The 21,814-nt window shown below is 42.8% G+C and overlaps 1 protein-coding gene across 2 annotated transcripts in view; it reads right to left on the bottom strand.

Moving 5' to 3' along the window:
- The window catches only part of LOC129836336 (apoptosis-stimulating of p53 protein 2-like), a 50,560-nt gene extending 28,964 nt beyond the window's left edge, over nt 1–21,596 (bottom strand). For both annotated transcript variants that reach the window (XM_055902371.1, XM_055902372.1), the window contains exons 1-2: nt 21,057–21,596; nt 1,933–2,080 (exon numbers count right to left, since the gene is read on the bottom strand). In XM_055902371.1, coding sequence (XP_055758346.1) covers nt 1,933–2,080; nt 21,057–21,083 — 175 coding nt within the window. In that variant the 5' untranslated portion in view covers nt 21,084–21,596. The remainder of the gene's footprint in view (nt 1–1,932; nt 2,081–21,056) is intronic.
- Nucleotides 21,597–21,814: the final 218 nt, after the last annotated feature.

The following is a 21,814-nucleotide window of genomic DNA, read 5'->3' as shown; positions in this document are numbered from 1 at the left end:
GTGCACCCCCCAGGCATCGGAAATATTGACATGGACACCCCCTATAAAATGTGTTTTGACCCACCTATCAGTATTCATGTGTTTTACATACAAGGACTAAAGTGACAAGCGCAGCAAAAATGAAGGAAAACTCAAGGTGTGTGTCGTATGACGTGTTGTGTGGTTTTTTAATCCGGTCAGACCACACTGACTAACTGGACTAGGCTACATTCTAAGGAGAGGCATTTAAATCAAGACTTCCATTTTCACTTCATCTTTCTGTCAGGGAAGGACAATGATCTGTTGTTGATGTTTTCAGCTGACCTGTTACACAACCACTCCAACCTCTAAACATATTGCATCTTCTCTTCATTACACAGAAGTACTAAACACATGGTTGATTAGTGCACCAATGTATTTAAAACGTTCCAACCACGTTGCTCATGCCTTGGTGGTTGAAGATATCCCTCTAGTGGTGTGGGGGCTGTGCTTTGGCAAAGTGGGTGGGGTTATATCCTGCCTGTTTGGCCCTGTCCGGGGGTATCATCGGATGGGGCCACAGTGTCTCCTGACCCTCCTGTCACAGCCTCCAGTATTTATGCTGCAGAAGTTTATGTGTCGGAGGGCTAGGGTCAGTCTGTTATTTCTGAAGTATTTCTTCTATCTTATCCGGGGTCCTGTGTGAATTTAAGTATGCTCTCTCTAATTCTTTCTTTCTCTCTTTTTTTCTTTCTCTCTCTCGGAGGACCTGAGCCCTAGGACCATGCCTCAGGACTACCTGACATGATGACTCCTTGCTGTCCCCAGTCCACCTGGCGGTGCTGCTGCTCCAGTTTCAACTGTTCTGCATGCGGCTATGGAAACCTGACCTGTTCACCGGACGTGCTACCTGTCCCAGGCCTGCTGTTTTTGACTCTCTAGAGACAGCAGGAGCGGTAGAGATACTCAATGATCGGCTATGAAAGGCCAACTGACATTTACTCCTGAGGTGCTGACCTGTTGCACCCTCGACAACTACTGTGATTATTATTATTTGACCATGCTGGTCATTTATGAACATTTGAACATCTTGGCCATGTTCTGTTATAATCTCCACCCGGCACAGCCAGAAGAGGACTGGCCACCCCTCATAGCCTGGTTCCTCTCTAGGTTTTGGCCTTTCTAGGAAGTTTTTCCTAGCCTTCATGCTTCTACATCTGCATTGCTTGATGTTTTGGGTTTTAGGCTGGGTTTCTGTACAGCACTTTGAGATATCAGCTGATGTAAGAAGGGCTATATAAATAAATTGGATTTGATTCTCTTATAACAAAAAAGGATGTGAAATAATCAGGACAGTATTAAAGCACGGCCTGTTTATTCTTGTTGGAATTATCTAAACCTAAAGAATAAAACAGCTTTGTAAAAAGAGGTGCAAAATTAATCTGGTTCCACCTGAGCACTTATAAAATCTTCCCCTCAAGGACACAGAGGTACTCCAGCCGGAACACAGGCACCCAGTCTCGTCTCTCATGGCAACCACACACAACCATGGAAACGGTCCACTTCTAACCCCAGGTACTTGAGTTCTAAGAATTCTTGGAGAGCAGCTGTGGGGATTGTTCAAGGCTGAAGTCGTATTTCTCCACTTGAGAGAGACTTGTGAGAGATGTGTTATCTGTGTGGTGGGCTACAAAGATAATACACCTAGCTTGTTAGCGTCAGAGACAACACGGACAAAGATCTGGCCAGCTGGCACACAGCCAGCCTTTATTCTGTGTTCCTTCCAAATTAGGATGTTCTCTTAAAACTCTCCCTATGTTCTATATCATCTTAGGGTTTGTTTAGAAGACAAGATGTGTTTTCCCCAAGTAACCAGTAGATCATAGACATTGGTACTAGTCCAGGTGCCTAAATAACAGGCATAGGGGTGGTAGTTGTCAGGCATATACAGGCGTGAAAGGGGAGGAGGCTCACCAGATCCACGCCACATCTCAGCCAGGTGGCATTCAGTCTCTCCGGGCTCCTTACATAGCTCCACCACGTCCCGGCACATTGTCTCTGGGGTAACGGGCACCTCTGTAAAATGCTGGTCATTGTTACTGAGGTAGACTGTCAGGAACATCTGGGGGACAGAGAAGAGACAAACATGGGATATTAGCATGAGGACATCCTTTAACATTTTAAATCGCACCATATTGTAATGTCTACTGTTCACATAAACAACTTCACAAATGTTATGATCAGAGTTGATGAAGGCTAGAGATGCCCACTGAGGCATAAGACACATGGCAAAAATAGTTATCCTAAAAACACAATCAATATTGTAAGACAGTGACAACTTCAAGGCTATCAAACCTGCATATCAAACTCTCAGTGATAGTTATCTAAAAGCCCCATACCTGCCTGCACGACACTGATAGCAACATGCTGTCTTAGGGCTCTATAAAATCTGTGTTGCGGAGAACACGGACGGAATCACGGAATCCAGACATTAAAACGGAATTCAACAATATTCCAAAATGTATTGAACTTAGTAGGAAATGAACTAAATGTATTGAACTTATTAGTAGGAAATGCTTTACTTTTTCCAAGATGATCATATGACATGAATAAACTGCATCAATGATTTGTATTTCCCTTAACTTTCTGGAGGCAACAGCACAAGACTGCATGTCTGTGTGTCCATTTTTGTCTACCACTTTGGGTAGACGTCAGCGATGCTAATGTGATGATAACCGTCTTCTGGTAGATGGAAAGGCTTTCCCAAAAACCTTCTCAATTAAATGTTAACTACAAGGTAGCCTGTGCCGTCCTGGCAGAATTGTATCGTGATTATTTGTATTAATGTAGTGATTAATACAGATCCAGCAAACTCTGCAATCACATGAGCGCTACAGAAACATAGCTAACCAAATAATGGTCTCTGGCTGGAGCACAGTTTAATTAAAGAGCAACTACACCCAAGACACATTTCTTCGATTTTTCACAAACCTCAAAAGTTGTCTCCTGATGTGGTTTAAGCATCGTTGTGGACATCCAATTTTGTTGTTTTTCTATAAATAATAAATTGTGATTTTGAGATCGAAAACTTGAAACTAGCAAAAACAGAAACCTGGAAAAACAAAACGGAATCAGACAAAAAATAAAACAGATTTATAGTCTGTGCCCTCGTTCCTCTGTATCCACATGAAAACCGGAGTACCTAGCATTTTTCCCTGCTGATGGCCTGCTAAATGTTAACCAAGGCTGTCGGCACGATGACAGCCCTACTGCTAACAAGCAGAGCACTTTGAAGGGTAGAAATACTTAAGCCACTGGCTGAAGGGCAGTCTATTCAGCCAAAATCTTTTCTCTGCCAAATTTCACTGTGGAATTTGAAAATGTGAAATTGTTGTCGAGACTGCCCCTGCATTGGCCTCAAGACGGTGAGATCTAACACTGAGAATGACTGCGAGATGGGACTAAAGTCTTTGGTAGTTTACTAGAAAGCATGCCTCTAAAAACCCATTGGATTTCAAACACAGTGGATTCATCTAAAGACACTGAACAAATAGAACCCAGCCTCAATCCCATTGTAATGTTTCAGTGAACTTGGTTCAATAAGCCCTTTACAGATGCTGACCCTCCATGCTGAAAACCCCCTTGTCATAAACAGATGCACGTTTCAGAAGCTTTGGGCCACTCGTGGAATATGCTCTCTGCAGTAATCTGCACAGGTATTGGCGTGACAGATTTAAATTAAACTGTTATAAAATAAACGACGCATTACGAGGTCTCCTGTGGATAAACCTATGGTACCAGGTGAACTAAACACGCTCACTGTGTGTGTGTGTGTACGTCATCCCTCGTTGACCCAACCCAAGGAACGTCATGCTATCGTTTCCGTCGACTTTACTCCTGTTATGTCAGCTAACTTAAATAGAATAACATCCTTCATAGATCCAGTTTGTTCTTCAGTTAGTGCCCCTTGGTTAGACTATAAGAGTGATGTAGAAACAGTATACTATTCACTTTACCACAGTAAAGAATACGCAGCCCAGCCATGCCTAGGAGGGCTACATTAGGGACATTGGGTCATTCAGGTCACCCAGGCTGAGGGCAGTGCAGCTAAAGCCCTCTCAGTGAAAACAAAGACAGGCTATAGTATAGGTTCAGAACAGTGGGCTCCACATCACTGCATCTCAATGGTCTAAAGTGGATTCCCCTCCTCCTTGTCGCCTGATGTGAGAGCAGCAGAAAGGTTAGAGCTGATTCCAAAATGGCATCAACTACACTGCATTCACTTAACCTGTATTTTTACAACACTGACATTGTCCTAACTAGGTAGCCAGTCGGGTCTGGATGATACCAGTAACGTTAAATAAAGGTTAAATAAAAAACTGTAATACATCTTGTTAGTTATACTTGTTAGTATTGTGGCAAGGAAACAAAACACAAAGCGGATTGAACTTCTTTAAACAGCCCTAATGTTGGGAACCAAATGATGTTGCCATCCAGTCACATGTATTTCTTTTCCAAGCTATACTACACAATATTGTACATACAGCAGGTTTTTAAAGGACATTTTTTTGCCATGGAAATAAATAATTGTCACAGCCCTAGTAGCCATCCTTGTAAGAGTCCGTTCTAACCATAAACTGTTCTCTTCTGACCTTTTTTTAAATGCTCAGAGAAATCAAAAGAGATCTCCCAATACACACAATTAACATCACTGCCGATAATGCAAACTAGGTGGTCCAGACCTAACCAGTAGTTTGGTTAAATACAGCAGCAAATGGCCACTTTATTGAATGATTAAGTAATTAGCCATAGATCATGCTTGGCTTACTATAGTGGGCGATTTGATTTATTTAACCTTTAACTAGGCAAGTCAGTTAAGAACAAATGATTATTTTACAATGAAGGCCTACCACAGGCAAACCCTCCCCTAACCCGGACGACGCTGGGCCAAATTGTGCACCACCCTCTGGGACTCCCGATCACGGCCGGTTGTGATACAGCCCAAACCAGGGTTTGTAGTGACGCCTCTAGCACAGATGCAGTGCCTTAGACCGCTGCGCGACTCGGGAGTCCTATGATGATGGGGGGTTGTATATAAAAGGGTCACAGTGGTTCAAGCCACATCCTCTAAAGGACCACCCCAGATAAAGGGAAATGGTTTTAAGAACGACAGATAAATCATTCAGAAAGGGACATCCCACCTAATGAAGTTCCTAAATACAGAATTGTTAGGGGTTCAAACAGAAAATCTGGGTGAAATTCATATTTGTTGCCGTTATTATTCCAGTTCTCCGCAGATGTGGTTTAAAAAATTGCAACTTCCTGTGAGATGTTAAGATCCAGGAGGGTGCAACTTGACGTGATGGTAAAAGCCCATAGGCCACATCCTCTCATGCAATGCCATGTCAATTGGCCAGATTGTGGCGCTATAACAAGCAATTGAAAACAAGCAATTGAAAATGCAAACTTTGAAAGGTCACACCCCTCACAAGATTTGACCTAGAGTCAAGGAATTTGGTACATATGTCCCTCTCCTCACAAGGAACAAATGTCTCAAGTACCCATAAGGTCCGCCATGAAGAATTTTCCGTCATTTAGGATTTTGTGAAAAACACACACCGCTACTCCTCTGGCACCGAATGACACATCTGCACAAAACTTGATATTTAGCATCTATGGATCAATATTTCAACACAATATTTTCCAGGGTAGCATCTCAAACATGTATGCTACTGACCAATAAACATTCATGTGGGCGTGGTATCGCACATAAATATAATATATGCATATAAATCATGTTCTGATACTGATTGGCTTCTTTTTAGGCAGTTACAAAACAAGTGTTATTTTCATCTCAGGCCAAGGCCAAGTCTGAATATTTTAAAAACTGTTATCAGTTTTGGAAGGAATCCCGGGTGGTGCAGTGGTCTAGGGCACTGCATCGCAGTGCTAGCTGCGCCACCAGAGTCTCTGGGTTCGCGCCCAGGCTGGGCTGGGTTTGCGCCCAGGCTCTGTCGCAGCCGGCCGCAACCGGGAGGTCCGTGGTGCGACGCACAATTGGCATAGCGTCGTCCGGGTTAGGGAGGGTTTGGCCGGTAGGGATATCCTTGTCTCAGTATGTAAAATGTAATAAAATGTATGCACTCTACTGTAAGTTGCTCTGGATAAGAGCATCTGCTAAATGACTCAAATGTAAATGTAAATGGAAGGCTATTAAGTCTAGATCTGGAAACAGTAATGTCAAGGAATTACCGTCATGTGTACTAAAGGACTTTGTTGCTGTATATGACAAAACTGAAATGCTGAATTGTTTCAATGAGCACTTTGTATCATCTGGTAGGCTGTTTGATTCAGTGTCCTCTGTCTCTGTAGAACCTTGTGTGGATGAACCAGCGAGAGCTGGACAAACTTTTAGCTGTTTGCCATTCTCAGCGCAGGAGGTAGATAAAGCCTTGAAATCCTTAAATCAGAGAAAGCCTGCAGGTCCCGATCTTCTTGATCAGTGTAGATCTTTCGGAGCATGCAGTTGCATGGTTTGCTAACTATCTGTCTGATAGAACTCAGTGCACTCAATTTGATGGGCTTATGTCTGTTAAATTGTCTGTCTGTAATGGTGTGCCCCAGGGCTCTGTACTTGTCCCCTCTTATTCACTATTTATATAACTAATTTAGACAAAAATGTGCAAAATGCACAACTTCACTTTTATGCTGATGATACTGTTATTTAATGTTGTGCCTTGTCTCTCACAAAAGCCTTCCAGAACTTGCAAACTGCTTTTTATACTGTTCAACATACCTTGTGTCAATTAAAGCTTATCCTCAATACTGACAAAACTAAACTAATGGTGTTTCCTAATGCAAGAAATAGACCTCTGAACCTTTCACCTATTACTACCTGTCAGGGCAATGAGATTGAGACTGTAACCGCATATAAATATCTTGGAATTTTAGTTGATGACGGCCTCTCTTTTAAATTGCATATTCAACAACTTACAAAAAAATTGAAGATAAAATTGGGATTTTATTTTCGGAATAAGGTCTGTTTGAAGGAACTTCAACCCCGAGCCAGCACTCCAATCCTTTATATACCACTGGACTACAGTGTGTGTGGCTCATTCAACTGATCTAGCAGAGTAGAAGCTTTATCTTTGCAGGAGAGGTTGGTCAGATCTGGTCAGCAAGGTTTCAAATAACAGTGACCCAGATACTTAAGCGTTTTATGGACGGCGGCTGCTTGGTTGTAGTGGGGCAACAAACCATGTAAGACAAGCATATAGTTCTCTGACGCTTCAATATGGAGCTTTAATGCATTAGATTATCCTCTTTTTCCAGGAAGGAAAATACACTTTAAATCCCAGCAGGACAAGAAAAGTCACTCAGAAATAGGCGTAGCAGCTGACATCACGCTCTTAGAAGGAAGTAGGACATCCAGGGGACCCTGTTCATGTTTGGAGAGAGAGAAAGGAGACAATAGAGAAATAACAAGAGGAGATGAGAGAATGAGAAAGAGAGCGAGAGAGATGATCAAGATAGAGGTTGTGACATACGGTAAAACCCTCTGGGGCTCAGCATTGAAGTCGACCATCAGGTCCTAAAAATGGGTCTCTATTGTCCCTCAACCCCTCTGACATCAATGCAAATCATATCAAACACTTATCACCACAACAGTATCATGCTTTGAACTCACCTCATTGTGATGATCATTTTGAAAAAAAATAAGTTCAACAGCAGGTTGAAACAGAGTAAAACACAGTAGTTGTGGATGTTGTTTCAAAGCCTAAAGTGACAAAAATGGACAGCGCTTTCTAAGGTGATGATTCATTCAAAGAAATGTGCGACTTTCTCTAAAACACCTATAGTCGCACCATGCAGCCCAAAGAACGTATTAGAAATCAAAGCATACAGGTTTGAATCATTTACCACTAAAGTTGGCAAATAACTAAATCTGGTATATAGTACCTCACTCCTTTATGGGAAAATTATCATTTCCATTTTATTCATTCCAGTTCAATTATATTCTTACTATAAAATCATAAAATAATGGCACGGGACTTATAAGCATTTCTTGACTGCTAAATGAACAAGCCTACAGCATGGTGCAATGCCTGATAACATAGTTGGCCATGGGTCGGCAACCTTTTTTGCGTGCCAGTTATGATTTTCACATGTGCATTACAACTAATTGTGTCTATTGAATATCTAATTGCCCACAACCGGAAGAATTCCACAGCACGCTAAACAAAAGCGATGTCCATTAGCACCTTTGAACACAGATTCTTTGAACACAGATTCTCTTGGTAAATGATAGTGTCATTAACCACGGGTGGCCAATCTTCAAATCAGCTTTGTGAATCCTTTATATTTCCCCACCATAGCGGGGGCACCGTCAGTTTTAATAGCAAATGTTGCTGTTTTTTTAAACCGCTCTCCTCAAAATGATCTGTGAAGGCTTTTGCTACATCTTCCCGTTTAGTAGTACCAAGCATGGGTTTGAGACAAAGCAGCTCCTCATGTAACTGCTCTGAGTCACAGTATCTTGCAACAACTGCCAGACGTGGAATGTCATTCACATACACACTTATCAAGAGCCACACTAAACACAGGGGCATCTTTTAACGCTACAGTTTCCTGTTCCTTTACATTTTTTAACCATCTCGGTAACTCACCTTTCAACAGTTCTGGCAGACACAGTCATGTCTTTTATCTTTGTTAGGCAATCAATTAAATAAAGCCTGCAAACTACTGAGGAAAGCCTCCTTGATATATTCCACATTAGTAAATTGTTTTCAATGTTAAGCGATGCACTTTGTTGCTCCCCTCTGTAGCTTGCTATTGACTGCATGTAGATGTGAACACAAAGCTTTGCTTTTCATACCTGGACACGGCCCTCTTGATTCTTTCAACCTTGTCCGCCTCATCCTTTAACCTTTTCCTCATGTCTCGTTTCAAAATTATGCCGTACACTTCATGTCCAACAAATCAACAGTTTTACAACAGAGAGCGCAAATAGACCGGTCCTTCAGTAAAACGAATCCATAGTCCTTTGTCTAAGTGGCAATAAATGAGCCTCTTACCTTATTTCTTTACTGATGACATTTTGCACCCTGAACCTTTTTAAATAACAAAAAAAGGCTTGCTAGCTATCTGAAAACACATCTCTCATCTTCAGTGCTGCCTTGGTATTGAATGAATAATATGAAAGCCCTGCAAAATCATGAACACCCATTGGCTAATCAGGATTGACATACCAACGCAATTTCAAAACCAATGCATGCAATTTCAATTATTTTCTCCAGTTTATAAAATAAAACCTTGTAGATAGTAAAGACATCCAAACTATGAAATAACACATATGGAATCATGTAGTAAACAAGTGTAAAAAAAAAAAAGTGTTATATTTAAGAATCTTTAAAGTAGCCACCCTTTGCCTTGATGACAGCTTTGCACTCTCTCAACCTGCTTCACCTGGAATTCTTTTCCAACAGTCTCATGAGGCATTTATACATTTATTTGAGCAATAAGGCCCGAGGCTTTATTTGTGGTATATTGGCCATATACCACAAACCCCCAAGGTGTCTTATTGCAAATATAAACTGGTTAGGAACATACAGTAAGTTTGGACATGCCTACTCATTCAAGGAATTTTCTTTATTTTGACTGTTTTCTACATTTTAGAATAATAGTGAAGACATCAAAACTATGAATTAACACATATGGAATCATTTAGTAACCAAAAAAGAGTTTGAAGAATCTAAAATATGAAATATATTTTGATTTGTTAAAGTAGCCACCCTTTGCCTTGATGACAGATTTGCAGGCTTTTGGCGTTCTCGCACTTGTTGGCCGCTTTTCCTTCACTCTGCAGTCCAACTCATCCAAAACCATCTCAGTTGGGTTGAGGTCGGGTCATTGTGGAGGCCAGGTCATCTGACACAGCACTCCATTACTCTCCTTCTTGGTCAAATAGCCCTCACACAGCCTGAAGGTGTGTTGGGACATTGTCCTGTTGGAATACAAATGATAGTGGGACTCAGCGCAAACCAGATCGGATGGCGTATCGCTGCAGCATGCTGTGGTAGCCATGCTGTTTAAGTGTGCCTTGAATTTTTTGTCACTAGCAAAGCACCCCAACACGATCACACCTCCTAATCCATGATTCACGGTGAGACCACGCATGCGGAGATCATCCATTCACCTACTCTGCGTCTCACAAAGACACGGCGGTTGGAACAAAAAAAAAAACGCAAATTTGGACTCATTAGACCAAAGGACTAGACCACCGGTCTAATGTCCATTGCTCGTGTTTCTTGACCAAAGCAAGTCTTCTTCTTATTGGTGTCCTTTAGTAGTGGTTTCTTTGCTGCAATTCGACCATGAAGGTCTGATTCACGCAGTCTGCTCTGAACAGTTGATGTTGAGATGTGTCTCCGTGAATCATTTATTTGGGGTGCAATTTCTGAGGCTGGTAACTCTAATGAACTTATCCTCTAAAGCAGAGGTAACTCTGGGTCTTCCTTTCCTGTGGCAGTCCTCAAGGAGAGCCAGTTTCTTCATTGTGCTGGGTTTTTGCAACAGCACATGAAGAAACGTTCATAGTTCTTGACCTTTTCCGAATTGACTGACCTTCATGTCTTAAAGTAATGATGGACTGCCGTTTCTCTTTGCTTATTTGAGCTGTTCTTGCTTTTTTTGGTTACTACAAGATTCCATGTGATATTTAATAGTTTTGAAGTCTTCACTATTATTCTACAATGTAGCAAATAGTAAAAAATAAAGATAAACACCGGAATGAGTAGGTGTCCAAAATTTTGAATGGTACTCTATAGATTTTCTTTGTTTTTGTTTTTTGCGTTGGCCTACTGTAGGGGTCGGTAACCTATTTCATACTCGGTTCTTCTGAAAACATATTTTCTTCCTATCATAATGTTTCTTTTGACCTGACTAAAATCAATAACAGATTTATTGTGATGGTGTATATTAAATTATTAATTACCAAATGCGCGCATCAGCGGCTTGTATGCAGCTTTTGTGTGTCTAAGCCTGGAGATACTACCTACCGTGAGACCAGCAGTCTTGTGTGTCTAAGCCTGGAGATACTACCTACCGTGAGACCAGCAGTCTTGTGTGTCTAAGCCTGGAGATACTACCTACCGTGAGACCAGCAGTCTTGTGTGTCTAAGCCTGGAGATACTACCTACCGTGAGACCAGCAGTCTTGTGTGTCTAAGCCTGGAGATACTACCTACCGTGAGACCAGCAGTCTTGTGTGTCTAAGCCTGGAGATACTACCTACCGTGAGACCAGCAGTCTTGTGTGTCTAAGCCTGGAGATACTACCATGAGACCAGCAGTCTTGTGTGTCTAAGCCTGGAGATACTACCTACCGTGAGACCAGCAGTCTTGTGTGTGTGTAAGCCTGGAGATACTACCTACCGTGAGACCAGCAGTCTTGTGTGTCTAAGCCTGGAGATACTACCGTGAGACCAGCAGTCTTGTGTGTGTGTAAGCCTGGAGATACTACCATGAGACCAGCAGTCTTGTGTGTGTGTGTAAGCCTGGAGATACTACCATGAGACCAGCAGCCTTTTGCATGACAATAACCAGCTGACAAAACGTCATGTCCGCCTCAGCCGTAAAGGAGGTGTGAGAGGTTATAGAGAGGGGGGGGGATGGGTAGTAAAAATATACTGTACTGCATAATATGTCTAGTATATTGCCCATTTGTTGTAATGGGACAGCCGTTGCCAACAGCTAGCACATATTTAATTTATTTGTCTTAATGTCATGAAACTATTTTCTATTATGCCCATTTCTCTTTTATATAACATTACCTATAATAATGTTCAAGTTCATACAAACGCTAGAGGAGAATGTTAAACTAAAGCATGGAGAGTGGTGTTGAGACTGCCCTAGAGTGTATTAAATATTCATTGTCCCGTGTAGCTCAGTTCGTAGAGCATGGCGGTTGGAACGCCAGGGTTGTGGGTTCAATTGCCAAGGGGGACCAGTATGAAAATGTATGGACTCAAAATTGTAAGTCATAAATACCACAGCCAGAGAAACAAACACTGGTCAATAAAAAACCTGATAAGACAATTAAGCAACAATAACTCCAGCTGTATAACAAAGCACAGGAAAAAGATCTAAGACAAGTCGGCCAAAGTCAACTGATATGCCTATTCAGTAAGAAAACAATTAACCCAAGCCACATAAATGCATGCCAGAAAATCCTTGCTATATACTAGCCTAAACCTTGACACCTTCACCCAAGATAGAGAGCGTAGCAGCGTCAGCATTACCCAGACCACATGCTGTGCTGCATTCCCCACTTGAGGAATATGGGTCGTTTCTAATGGCCAAGAAGAGAGTGCCAGCTGCCAGTCAAATAGATAGCAGGTGCACCCAATATCCTGTTGTGATCAGACAGGCATGGGTCTGCCTGATGAAAGCCAATGGTAGCAAAACAACGTCAAACCCTGTCCGTCTGGGATTCATTCTATGAAAGCACTTCTGAGAGCAGGAGAGCAACCACAGGTGATGACACTAATGTAACCTTTCAAACATGACCCTGGGGGGTTCTTGTGTGTGTGTGTGTAAACTTTCAACTACATTGAGCTTGTCATGTTGCCTAGACCAAGGGGATTGAGGTACAGAGTGCCCTGCTGTAAGATCAGACTGACCCACCTCCAATCCTAACGTTAACTATTATGGGATGGGAAATGAGTTGACCCTGCATCAGTAGTTTTGGGCAGGTTCCTGGGTGGGAACAGGCTTATCAGGCCTCTCCAGTTGTTTAAACATAAAACACAAACACAGACAATTACAGGAAGTAGGAGGAGGTTAGTGTGTGCGCGCGTGCCACTCCCACTCAAACAGATAACGCACACGTGCTCTACTGCATAGAAGCGCGGGATACAGACAGGGAGAGAGAGACACATAGAAACAAACTCAATTTGTAATCTACAACATGATTTGTAAAAAGGTGAGGGTAGCCTAACCGCATTTGATATCATTATAACAGTCCATTTTTAACCTTCCCTGACACACACTACTATCTACCTGTAGGGGCCATACCAGTGCATGTCATTCTCCTCTAGCACAAATTAAATTTCTCTTTTATTGAGTTAGCATGAGAGAGAGAGAGAGAGAGAGAGAGCGAGAGGGGGGTATCAAAACTGTCCCCTTGGCAGTTTTCATTATAAGATCCTCAGGGCTAAACATGAGGCACAGTAATGGAGTTAGACTTCAATGTCAAAGTAACCAGCAAAATGAAAGGCTTGCTTAAAGAGCAAACGTCGATACCACTGTGTGTGCATAAATACACTATACAGTGCATTCGGCAAGCATTCAGACCCCTTCCCCTTTTCCACATTGTTACGTTACAGCCTTATTCTAAAATGGATTTCTACAACACCCCATAATGACAAAGCAAAAACAGGTTCAGAGATTTTTGCAAAAAAACACAACAAAAAACAGAAATATCATATTTACATAAGTATTCAGACCCTTTGCTATGAGACTTGAAATTGAGCTCAGGTCCATCCCTTTTCCATTGATCATCCTTGAGATGTTTCTACAACTTGATTGGAGTCAAACTGTGGTAAATTCAATTGATTGGACATGATTTGGAAAGGCAAACACCCGTCTATGTGAGGTCCCCCAGTTGACAGTGCATGTCAGAGACAAAAACAAAGCCATGAGGTCGAAGGAATTGTCCGTAGAGCTCAGAGAGAGGATTGTGTCGAGGCACAGAACTGGGGAAGGGTACCAAAACATTTCTACAGCAATGTAACGTTTGGAACCACCAAGACTCTTCCTAGAGCTGGCCACCCAGCCAAACGGTGGAGAAGGGCCTTGGTCAGGGAGGTGACCAACAACGCGATGGTCACTCTGACAGAGCTCTAGAGTTCATCTGTGGGGATGGGAGAACCTTCCAGAAGGACAACCATCTCTGCAGCACTCTACCAATCAGGCCTTTATGGTAGAGTGGCCAGACAGAAGCTACTCCTCAGGAAAAAAGGCACATGACAGCCCACTTGGAGTTTGCCAAAAGGCACCTAAAGGTCTGATGAAACCAAGATTGAACTCTTTGGCCTGAACGCAAAGCGTCGCGTCTGGAGTAAGCCTGGCACCATCCCTACGGTGAAGCATGGTGGTGGCAGCATCATGCTGTGGGGATGTTTTTCAGCAGTAGGGACTGGGAGACTAGTCAGGATCAAGGGGAAAAGATTTACAGAGCAAAGTACAGAGAGATCTATGATGAAAACCTGCTCCAGAATGCTCAGGTCCTCAGACTGGGACGACAGTTCACCTTCCAACAGGACAACAACCCTAAGCACACTCCAAGACAACGCAGGAGTGGCTTTGGGACAAGTCTCTGAATGTCCTTGATTGGACCAGCCAGAACCCGATCAAACCTCTCTGGAGAGCCCTGAAAATAGCTGTGCAGCGACACTCCCCATCCAACCTGACAGCTTGAGAGGATCTGCAGAAAATAATGGAAGAAATCCCCCCAAATACAGGGGTACCAAGCTTGTGGCATCATACCCAAAAATACTTGAGGCTGTAATCAATGCAAAAGGTGCTTCAACAAAGTACTGAGTGAAGGGTCTGAATACTTATGTAACTGTGATATTTCAGTATATTTTTAATACATTTGCAAACATAAAAAAAAAAAGTGCTTTGTCATTGGGGTATTGTGTGTAGATTGATGAGGGGGAAAACGATATATTCTAAAATTGATTAAGGCTGTAACGTAACAAAATGTGGAAAAGGTCAAGGGGTCTGAATACTTTCACACCGCTGCTGACAGGTGTTAAGAATCGAGCACACAGCCATGCAATCTCCATAGACAAACATTGGCAGTAGAATGGCCTTACTGAAGACCTCAGTGACTTTCAACCTGGCACAGTCATAGGACGCCACCTTTCCAACAAGTCTGTTTGTCAAATTTCTGCCCTGCTTGAGATGCCTCGGTCAACTGTAAGTGCTGTTATTGTGAAGTGGAAACATCTATGAGCAGCAACGGCTCACCCGCCAAGGGGTAAGGCCACACAAGCTCACAGAACGGGACCGCCGAGTGCCCTAGTGTAACAAATATTCTGTCCTCGGCTGCAACACTCACTACCGAGTTCCAAACTGCCTCTGGATGCAACGTCAGCACAAGAAATGTTCAATCAGGAGCTCCATGAAATGGATTTCCATGGCCGAGCAGCCGCACACAAGCCTAAGATCACCATGCACAATGCCAAGCGCACCGCCATTGGACTCTGTAGCAGTGGAAATGCGTTCTCTGGAGTGATGAATCACGCTTCACCATCTGGCAGTCCGACGGACTACATCTGGGGTTGGCGGATGCCAGGAGAACACTACCTGCCCGAATGCATAGTGTCAACTGTAAAGTTTGGTGGAGGAGGAATAATGGTCTGGGGCTGTTTTTCATGGTTCGGGCTAATCCCCTTAGTTACAGTGAAGGGACATCTTAAAGCTACAGCATACAATGACATTCTAGACTAATTCTGTGCTTCCAACTTTGTGGCAACAGTTTGGAGAAGGCCCGTTCCTGTTCCAGCATGACGATGCCCCCGTGCACAAAGCGAGGTCCATACAGAAAGTATTTGTCGAGACCGGTGTGGAAGAACTTGACTGGCCTGCACAGAGCCCTGACCTCAACTCCATCTTCCACCTTTGGGATGAATTGGAACACCAACTGCGAGATAGGCCTAATCGCCCAGCATCAGTGCTTGACGTCACTAATGCTCGTGGCTGAATGGAAGCAAGCCCCCGCAGCAATGCTCCAACATCCAGTGGAAAGCCTTCCCAGAAGAGTGGAGGATGTTATAGCAGCAAAGCGAGGACAAACTCCATATTACTGCCTAAGATTTTGGATTGAGATGTTCGACGAGCAGGCGTCCACATACTTTGGTCATGTAGTGTAGTCAGAGATACCTACGGAGTGCTGCCAGGCCTCACACACATGTAAGCGCACAGACACACACCCTTCTCTGTCCATTACAGATATTGCTGGGGTAAGCAAGTGTGCCAACTAGGTCTTATTGAGCGAGCCCCCTCTAAGGAAGTCAAGAGACTGCATCAAGACAGACTGCATCTCCGTGCCTTTGTCTGTCTGTCAGTCTTACCTTCCGTCCTCTCTGCAGAACTCTGGGCCTGAAGACTTGACCCGCTCCAGCCGGGCAGTACTTCAAAAACACAAGGCAGAATCCTCTATACATTATTCCTTTAAATCTACCTCCATTAACGGGGAAGATGGAGGAGAAAATGTAATTGGTGAGAACGGTAGCCTGTGGTACACAACTCAGCTGCAACAGCTTGTGCTGTAGTCTGCAGTAGGCTACATCACTCCCTACTTAAATTCAGCATAACCTCCCGTCCCGGTCTGCACCATGTTTCCCTCAAAACTCATCCTTTCCTGGTCTCTCCATCCTGCATATCGTATTGTGATGAAAGAGATCCAACTATGAGCATCCTGTGAGAGATGAGAGAAATGGGAGCCACATTTCTATCCATTATCTTCCCTTTCCTATCCTTGACAAACTGGTTTTAAGCTGAGCAACAAACACAATCCCGTGTTTTAGAAGGGACACGTTATAATGTATTTATTAGGGCCAATTTGGAATGAGCAGGAACAAGTTTAAAGAGATCACTGGCGCAGGTGAGTGAGCGAGGGACACAATGCGTTTCCCAGAAGTGTAGGCCTAGTTTCAGGTAAATCCTCTGACCACCCCTGGCTGCTACAGTGCTCTACTCTGACTTCTCTCATCCTTACGGGTGGCCTAGGATTACTGCCCCTGACATCACACTCACAATAACCTCACCGTCTCTCAATCGCTCTACAGTACAGCCCCTCTAAACATCCTTACCCCTTCCACCAAGGACGTCAAGTCAATCACTGGATTCTAGCGCAGGTAAAAGGACGCCAGGTCAGGTGATTCTATGGTGCTGTGCCTTCTTCCTTCCTCTGACGGGTTTGCTTCAGAAGTTACACCCATATCCATTCTCAATAAGCTACTACAAAGAGGACACCCACTCAGAACATTTATCACTGACGGCAGATCTCAGTGTGTCATGTACTGTACAGCTGGAGACTTTAGATTTGAATATCAGCATACAGGCCTGATACACTCACTCCTCTACAAAGCACATCCATCCAGCACGAGGCCCATTTTGTTATTAAAATGCATTTTTTACCACTAGCCTTAAGGAGATGATTCGTTATGGTCCAGTGATCATTCCAAGCGAGGTCCTTGTGTACACATGAACATACTGTATGTCCTTGGATCTCCCTCATATAGCTGAGCCAACCTCCACCTGACGGGTGTGAATGTCAGGTGTTGCGTAAGAAGGGGCCCTCCCAGAGAGTCAACACAAAGCCAGTCAGTGGTCACACAGAGAGAAAATCTCTTCAGGTCTCTGTTGACACACAGCAAAGTCAAGCAGGGCTGCCCACAACATCACCCCATTAGTCTTGTGTGGTTGCTGTTGATTAAGACAATATGTTTAGGTCAACATTGAACACATTGCTGTTAAGGAACAAATGTGTATAGGTCTAAGAAGTAATTGTGACAAAAAAACGTGTCCCTTTAAAAATATGAGAGATTTGTCCATTAAAGGACAGGCCTATAGGCTAACCAGAGTTTCACCTCAATGCCCTCAAATTATCATAGGTTGTTTGAAATCAATTCAAATCAGCAAAAAACATTAGCTTTGATCACAACACTTTGTAAACATCAGCTCAAGACCAAATATTTTAATCAGTGCTGGCTGTACACAGAGCTTGGCTGGACAGAAGATAAGGATTCACCATAGTAAAAGCGTTGTGTACAACTAGCCTGCAGCCACAATGGTACAAGAGGAAAAAAAACAGAGAGCATCTCTTATCATCGACAGACAGGACACGCACAATGTCCTCTTCTACACCATGTCATAAAGATTCCCTGGGCCTATTGTCCTCTGAAAACAGGGAACCTTCTTTACCGCCTTCCCCCATCCCAGCTACCCATGACGTTGCTACATTATATCTACAACAGAGTAGTGAACAGTACATACAGGTCCAGGGGACATTCATTGTGCAAGCACAGACAATACTTCATGTTCCAATGTGGCTCTATTGTGATGGGGATTGTGCCAACTGCTAACCGTACTGATAAAATCAAATGTTATTTGTCACATGCTCAACTAACTGTGAAATGCTTACTTACAGGCCCTTCTCAACAATGCAGAGAGAGAAATATAAAAATAATAGAAACATGATAATAACACGAGGAATAAATACAACAATGAGTAACGATTACTTGGCTATATACAGTACCAGTCAAAAGTTTGGACACACTTACTCATTCCAGGGTTTTTCCTTATTTTTCCTATTTTCTACATTGTAGAATAATAGTGAAGTCAACAAAACTATGAAATAACACATATGGAATCACATAGTAATCAAAAAAGTGTTAACAAATCAAAACATATTTTATACATGAGATTCTTCAAGTGAGTCGCAAAACCCATCAAGTGCTATGATGAAACTGGCTCTCATCAGACCGCCACAGGAAAGGAAGACTCAGAGTTACCTCTGCTGCAGAGTCTAACTTTATTAGAGTTACCAGCCTCAGAAATTGCAGCCCAAATAAATGCTTCACAGAGTTCAAGTAACAGACACATCTCAACATCAACTGTTCAGAGGAGACTGTGACTCAACCCTTCACGATCAGATTGCTGCAAAGAAACCACTACTAAAGGACACCAATAAGAAGAGACTTGCTTGGGCCAACAAACACAAGCAATGAACATTAGACTGGTGGAAATCTGTCCTTTGGTCTGATGAGTACAAATTTTTGATTTTTGGCTCCAAACGCTGTGTCTTTGTGAGACGCAGAGTAGGTGAACGGATGATCTACACATGTGTGTTTCCCACAGTGAAGCACGGAGGTGATGGTGTTAAGTGTGCCTTGAATTTAGAATTCAAGGCACACTTAACCAGCATGGCTACCACAGAATTCTGCAGTGATACACCATCCCATCTGGTTTGCGCTTAGTAAGACTATCATTTGTTTTTCAACAAGACAATGACCCAACACACCTCCAGGCTGTGTAAGGAATAATTGGCCAAAGAGGAGAGTGATGGAGTGCTGCATCAGATGACCTGGCATCCGCAATCACCCGATCTCAACCCAATTGAGATGGTTTGGATGAGTTGGACCACAGAGTGAAGGAAAAGCAGCCAACAAGTGCTCAGTGTATGTGGGAACTCCTTCAAGGCTGTTGGGAAAGCATTCCATGTGAAGCTGGTTGAGAGAATGCCAAGATTGTGCAAATCTGTCAAAGGCAATGGGTGGCTACTTTTAAGAATCCAAAACACTTTTTTGTTTACTGCAAGATTCCATGTGTAATTTCATAGTTATGTCTTCGTTATTATTCTAAAATGTAGAAAATAGTAAAAACAAAGAAAAACCCTTGAAAGAGTAGGTGTGTTCAAACTTTTGACTGGGACTGTACATAGGGTACCCGTACAGGGTCGATGTGCAGGTGGAAGAGGTAATAGCACAGAGTAGACGCGTTAAAGGACTAGATAACACACCACACACGTTTGCGCACACACAGCAACAGGGCAAAGGTCTCCTGTGGCCTATAGCGATTTCCGCCATGGAAACATGGCATGGTAAGGATAAATATTGATGTCCATGTGAATGGAGGTTGGCAATAACAAATGGCTGGGTGTGAATAGTGGAGCTAGGTCATATCTCGCAGACGTCATTCTGAAAACACTCGGTCACTGCTGCCTGAGAACATGACAGGAAAAATTAGGGGGAGAAGCACACACTGTAGGCTACCAGTACGTACAGTAATACTAAGATAAACATGGTAGTGTTTGTACGTCTGTTAGGTACACACACACACAGATCCACACTCGCATAATTACACACAAATGATGACAAGGTGATTCGGTGAAGCATCTTAATCTGAGTAACATTTTACTTCTGGCATTGACATCCACGTACGTATTTTTGCAGTGGATTTCGGGGAAAACCCATCAGAAAGAAGCACTCCTAAGATTAGAGGTCCTGACAACTCCTGGGGGACAATCAACCACAACCTGAAGAACTTTCCTTTCATCCGGAATTTTTACCAGCTGGTGCCATACAGAGTAGTGAACAGCACACTGACTGGCCACAGACAAACTTGGACTTTGCACCAGAACCTAGGTACCTATACAGTCAGTATCAGTTAGGAACATAGCCTGGCATTTTTCAAAATATACAACAGTGCCAGACATAATTTCAAGTTGTTTTCTATACCGCCTCCTGCCCCTCGCTCTGCTCCTCCTCTCTTTCTTTCTCTATATCTAAAAGTACTGAGAGATGGAGCTCAGCACTGCAGCAAAAGGACTAGGCCTCTCATGATGTTGGCAGGGGTCCAGGTACAAAACTGCTGGGTGCCTTGTTTAAGGAAAAACAATAACCACAATATTCAAATTCTGTGTCAAAACTATCTGATTTTATGATATAATGATATTTTGAGAAGAAAAAGACTGCACATCTCCTATGGACATAAAAATGTAGACATTGGGGTGATTGGGCATCAAATTAGACTACTGTGCAAATCCTCAGAGCTGTGTAGAGTGGGTTATTCAATGCGAACAATAACAACAACTACCTAGTGAATAAAACACTTAAAAAGGTTTCCTGCAGAAAATGTTTTAGCTTATAAGAGGCTATGCAAAGAAACATCAATACTCCGTTTCTTAAAGATGAAACAATTTTTGAAATTCTGTTGATATTCTATATTTTCCTACGTGAGTCTTGGGTAGACCAACCTTAGGTTACATCATCCCAAGTGTAAATTGTAATGTGCTGTAACTTGAGTTTTCCTTTATGGCTGACAACACATTTATTGAACATGGATATGGCAAAAAAAGTAACCAGCAAGTACGTTAATGTAATGCCTGCAAATGGAGTGTGCTACAATGTTGCGTAGGCTATCAACTAGCCTCTGTTGCTGAATAAACTCAACGTAATACAAGCAAATAGCCCTGTAATACAGTGTCACAACGACTTTTTTTCAAGCAATTAAAGGCAGAAACTCTCACCGGCATCATTTTAGCCTCGTACCGCATTTAACCAGATTTGGAATTCCTTGGCTCGTAGTTTCGAGGAAAACTGAAGGCGTTCGATTGCTTTTTAATCCTGATCCTGTCCCGTAGCCTGTCCGATAAACCAGTCGAAGAGTTGTCTTTGTTTGTTATTGAAAGTAAGTAACTTAAGTAACTTTGGCTGTAAATAAACCAAAGATAACTACATGTATTTCGTAGGCTGTATAGCCTAATCAGTCTCCTCTCCGCATATGCCGTGGACCTGTTGTAAAAACAAAAAAAATACAAGGCCTTCTTGAAATGAAAGTTTTCAGTGGCGATTGCATCGCTTGGAAGTTGGTAGTCGCATTCGGAAACGCGTTGCATTAAAAACTCTGTTAAATTATTGCCATTACCCAAACCGATCAAATAACACGATTATGTACGATTTATTTGATATATATTTTTGGCGATAGTTTCCAGATGCTGTAGGTGCCTATCAGCCCTGAAACACCGCTAACAGCGTAGTTCGAATGAGTGATCGCAGTTTATCCCAGAGTGACGTAGGAGGATGTAATTCATCCCATTGGAATGTAAGCTCCGCCTCGTTTCGGACAGTGAATATATCCCCACCTACTGGGTTGAGAGTGTAATGAATCTCACCTTTCCATGGCCAAGTCAACGTGACATGACTAATATTCTCAGCCCAGGAGTCAGCTGAGTTGGACCTCTATGGTTGGACCACCTTGACCTCCCCGCTTGATCATTCCTGCCGA

The sequence above is a fragment of the Salvelinus fontinalis genome, chromosome 37 (assembly GCF_029448725.1).
Source record: "Salvelinus fontinalis isolate EN_2023a chromosome 37, ASM2944872v1, whole genome shotgun sequence".
Lineage (NCBI taxonomy): Eukaryota > Metazoa > Chordata > Actinopteri > Salmoniformes > Salmonidae > Salvelinus > Salvelinus fontinalis.
This window is presented reverse-complemented; position numbering and strand designations above follow the sequence as displayed.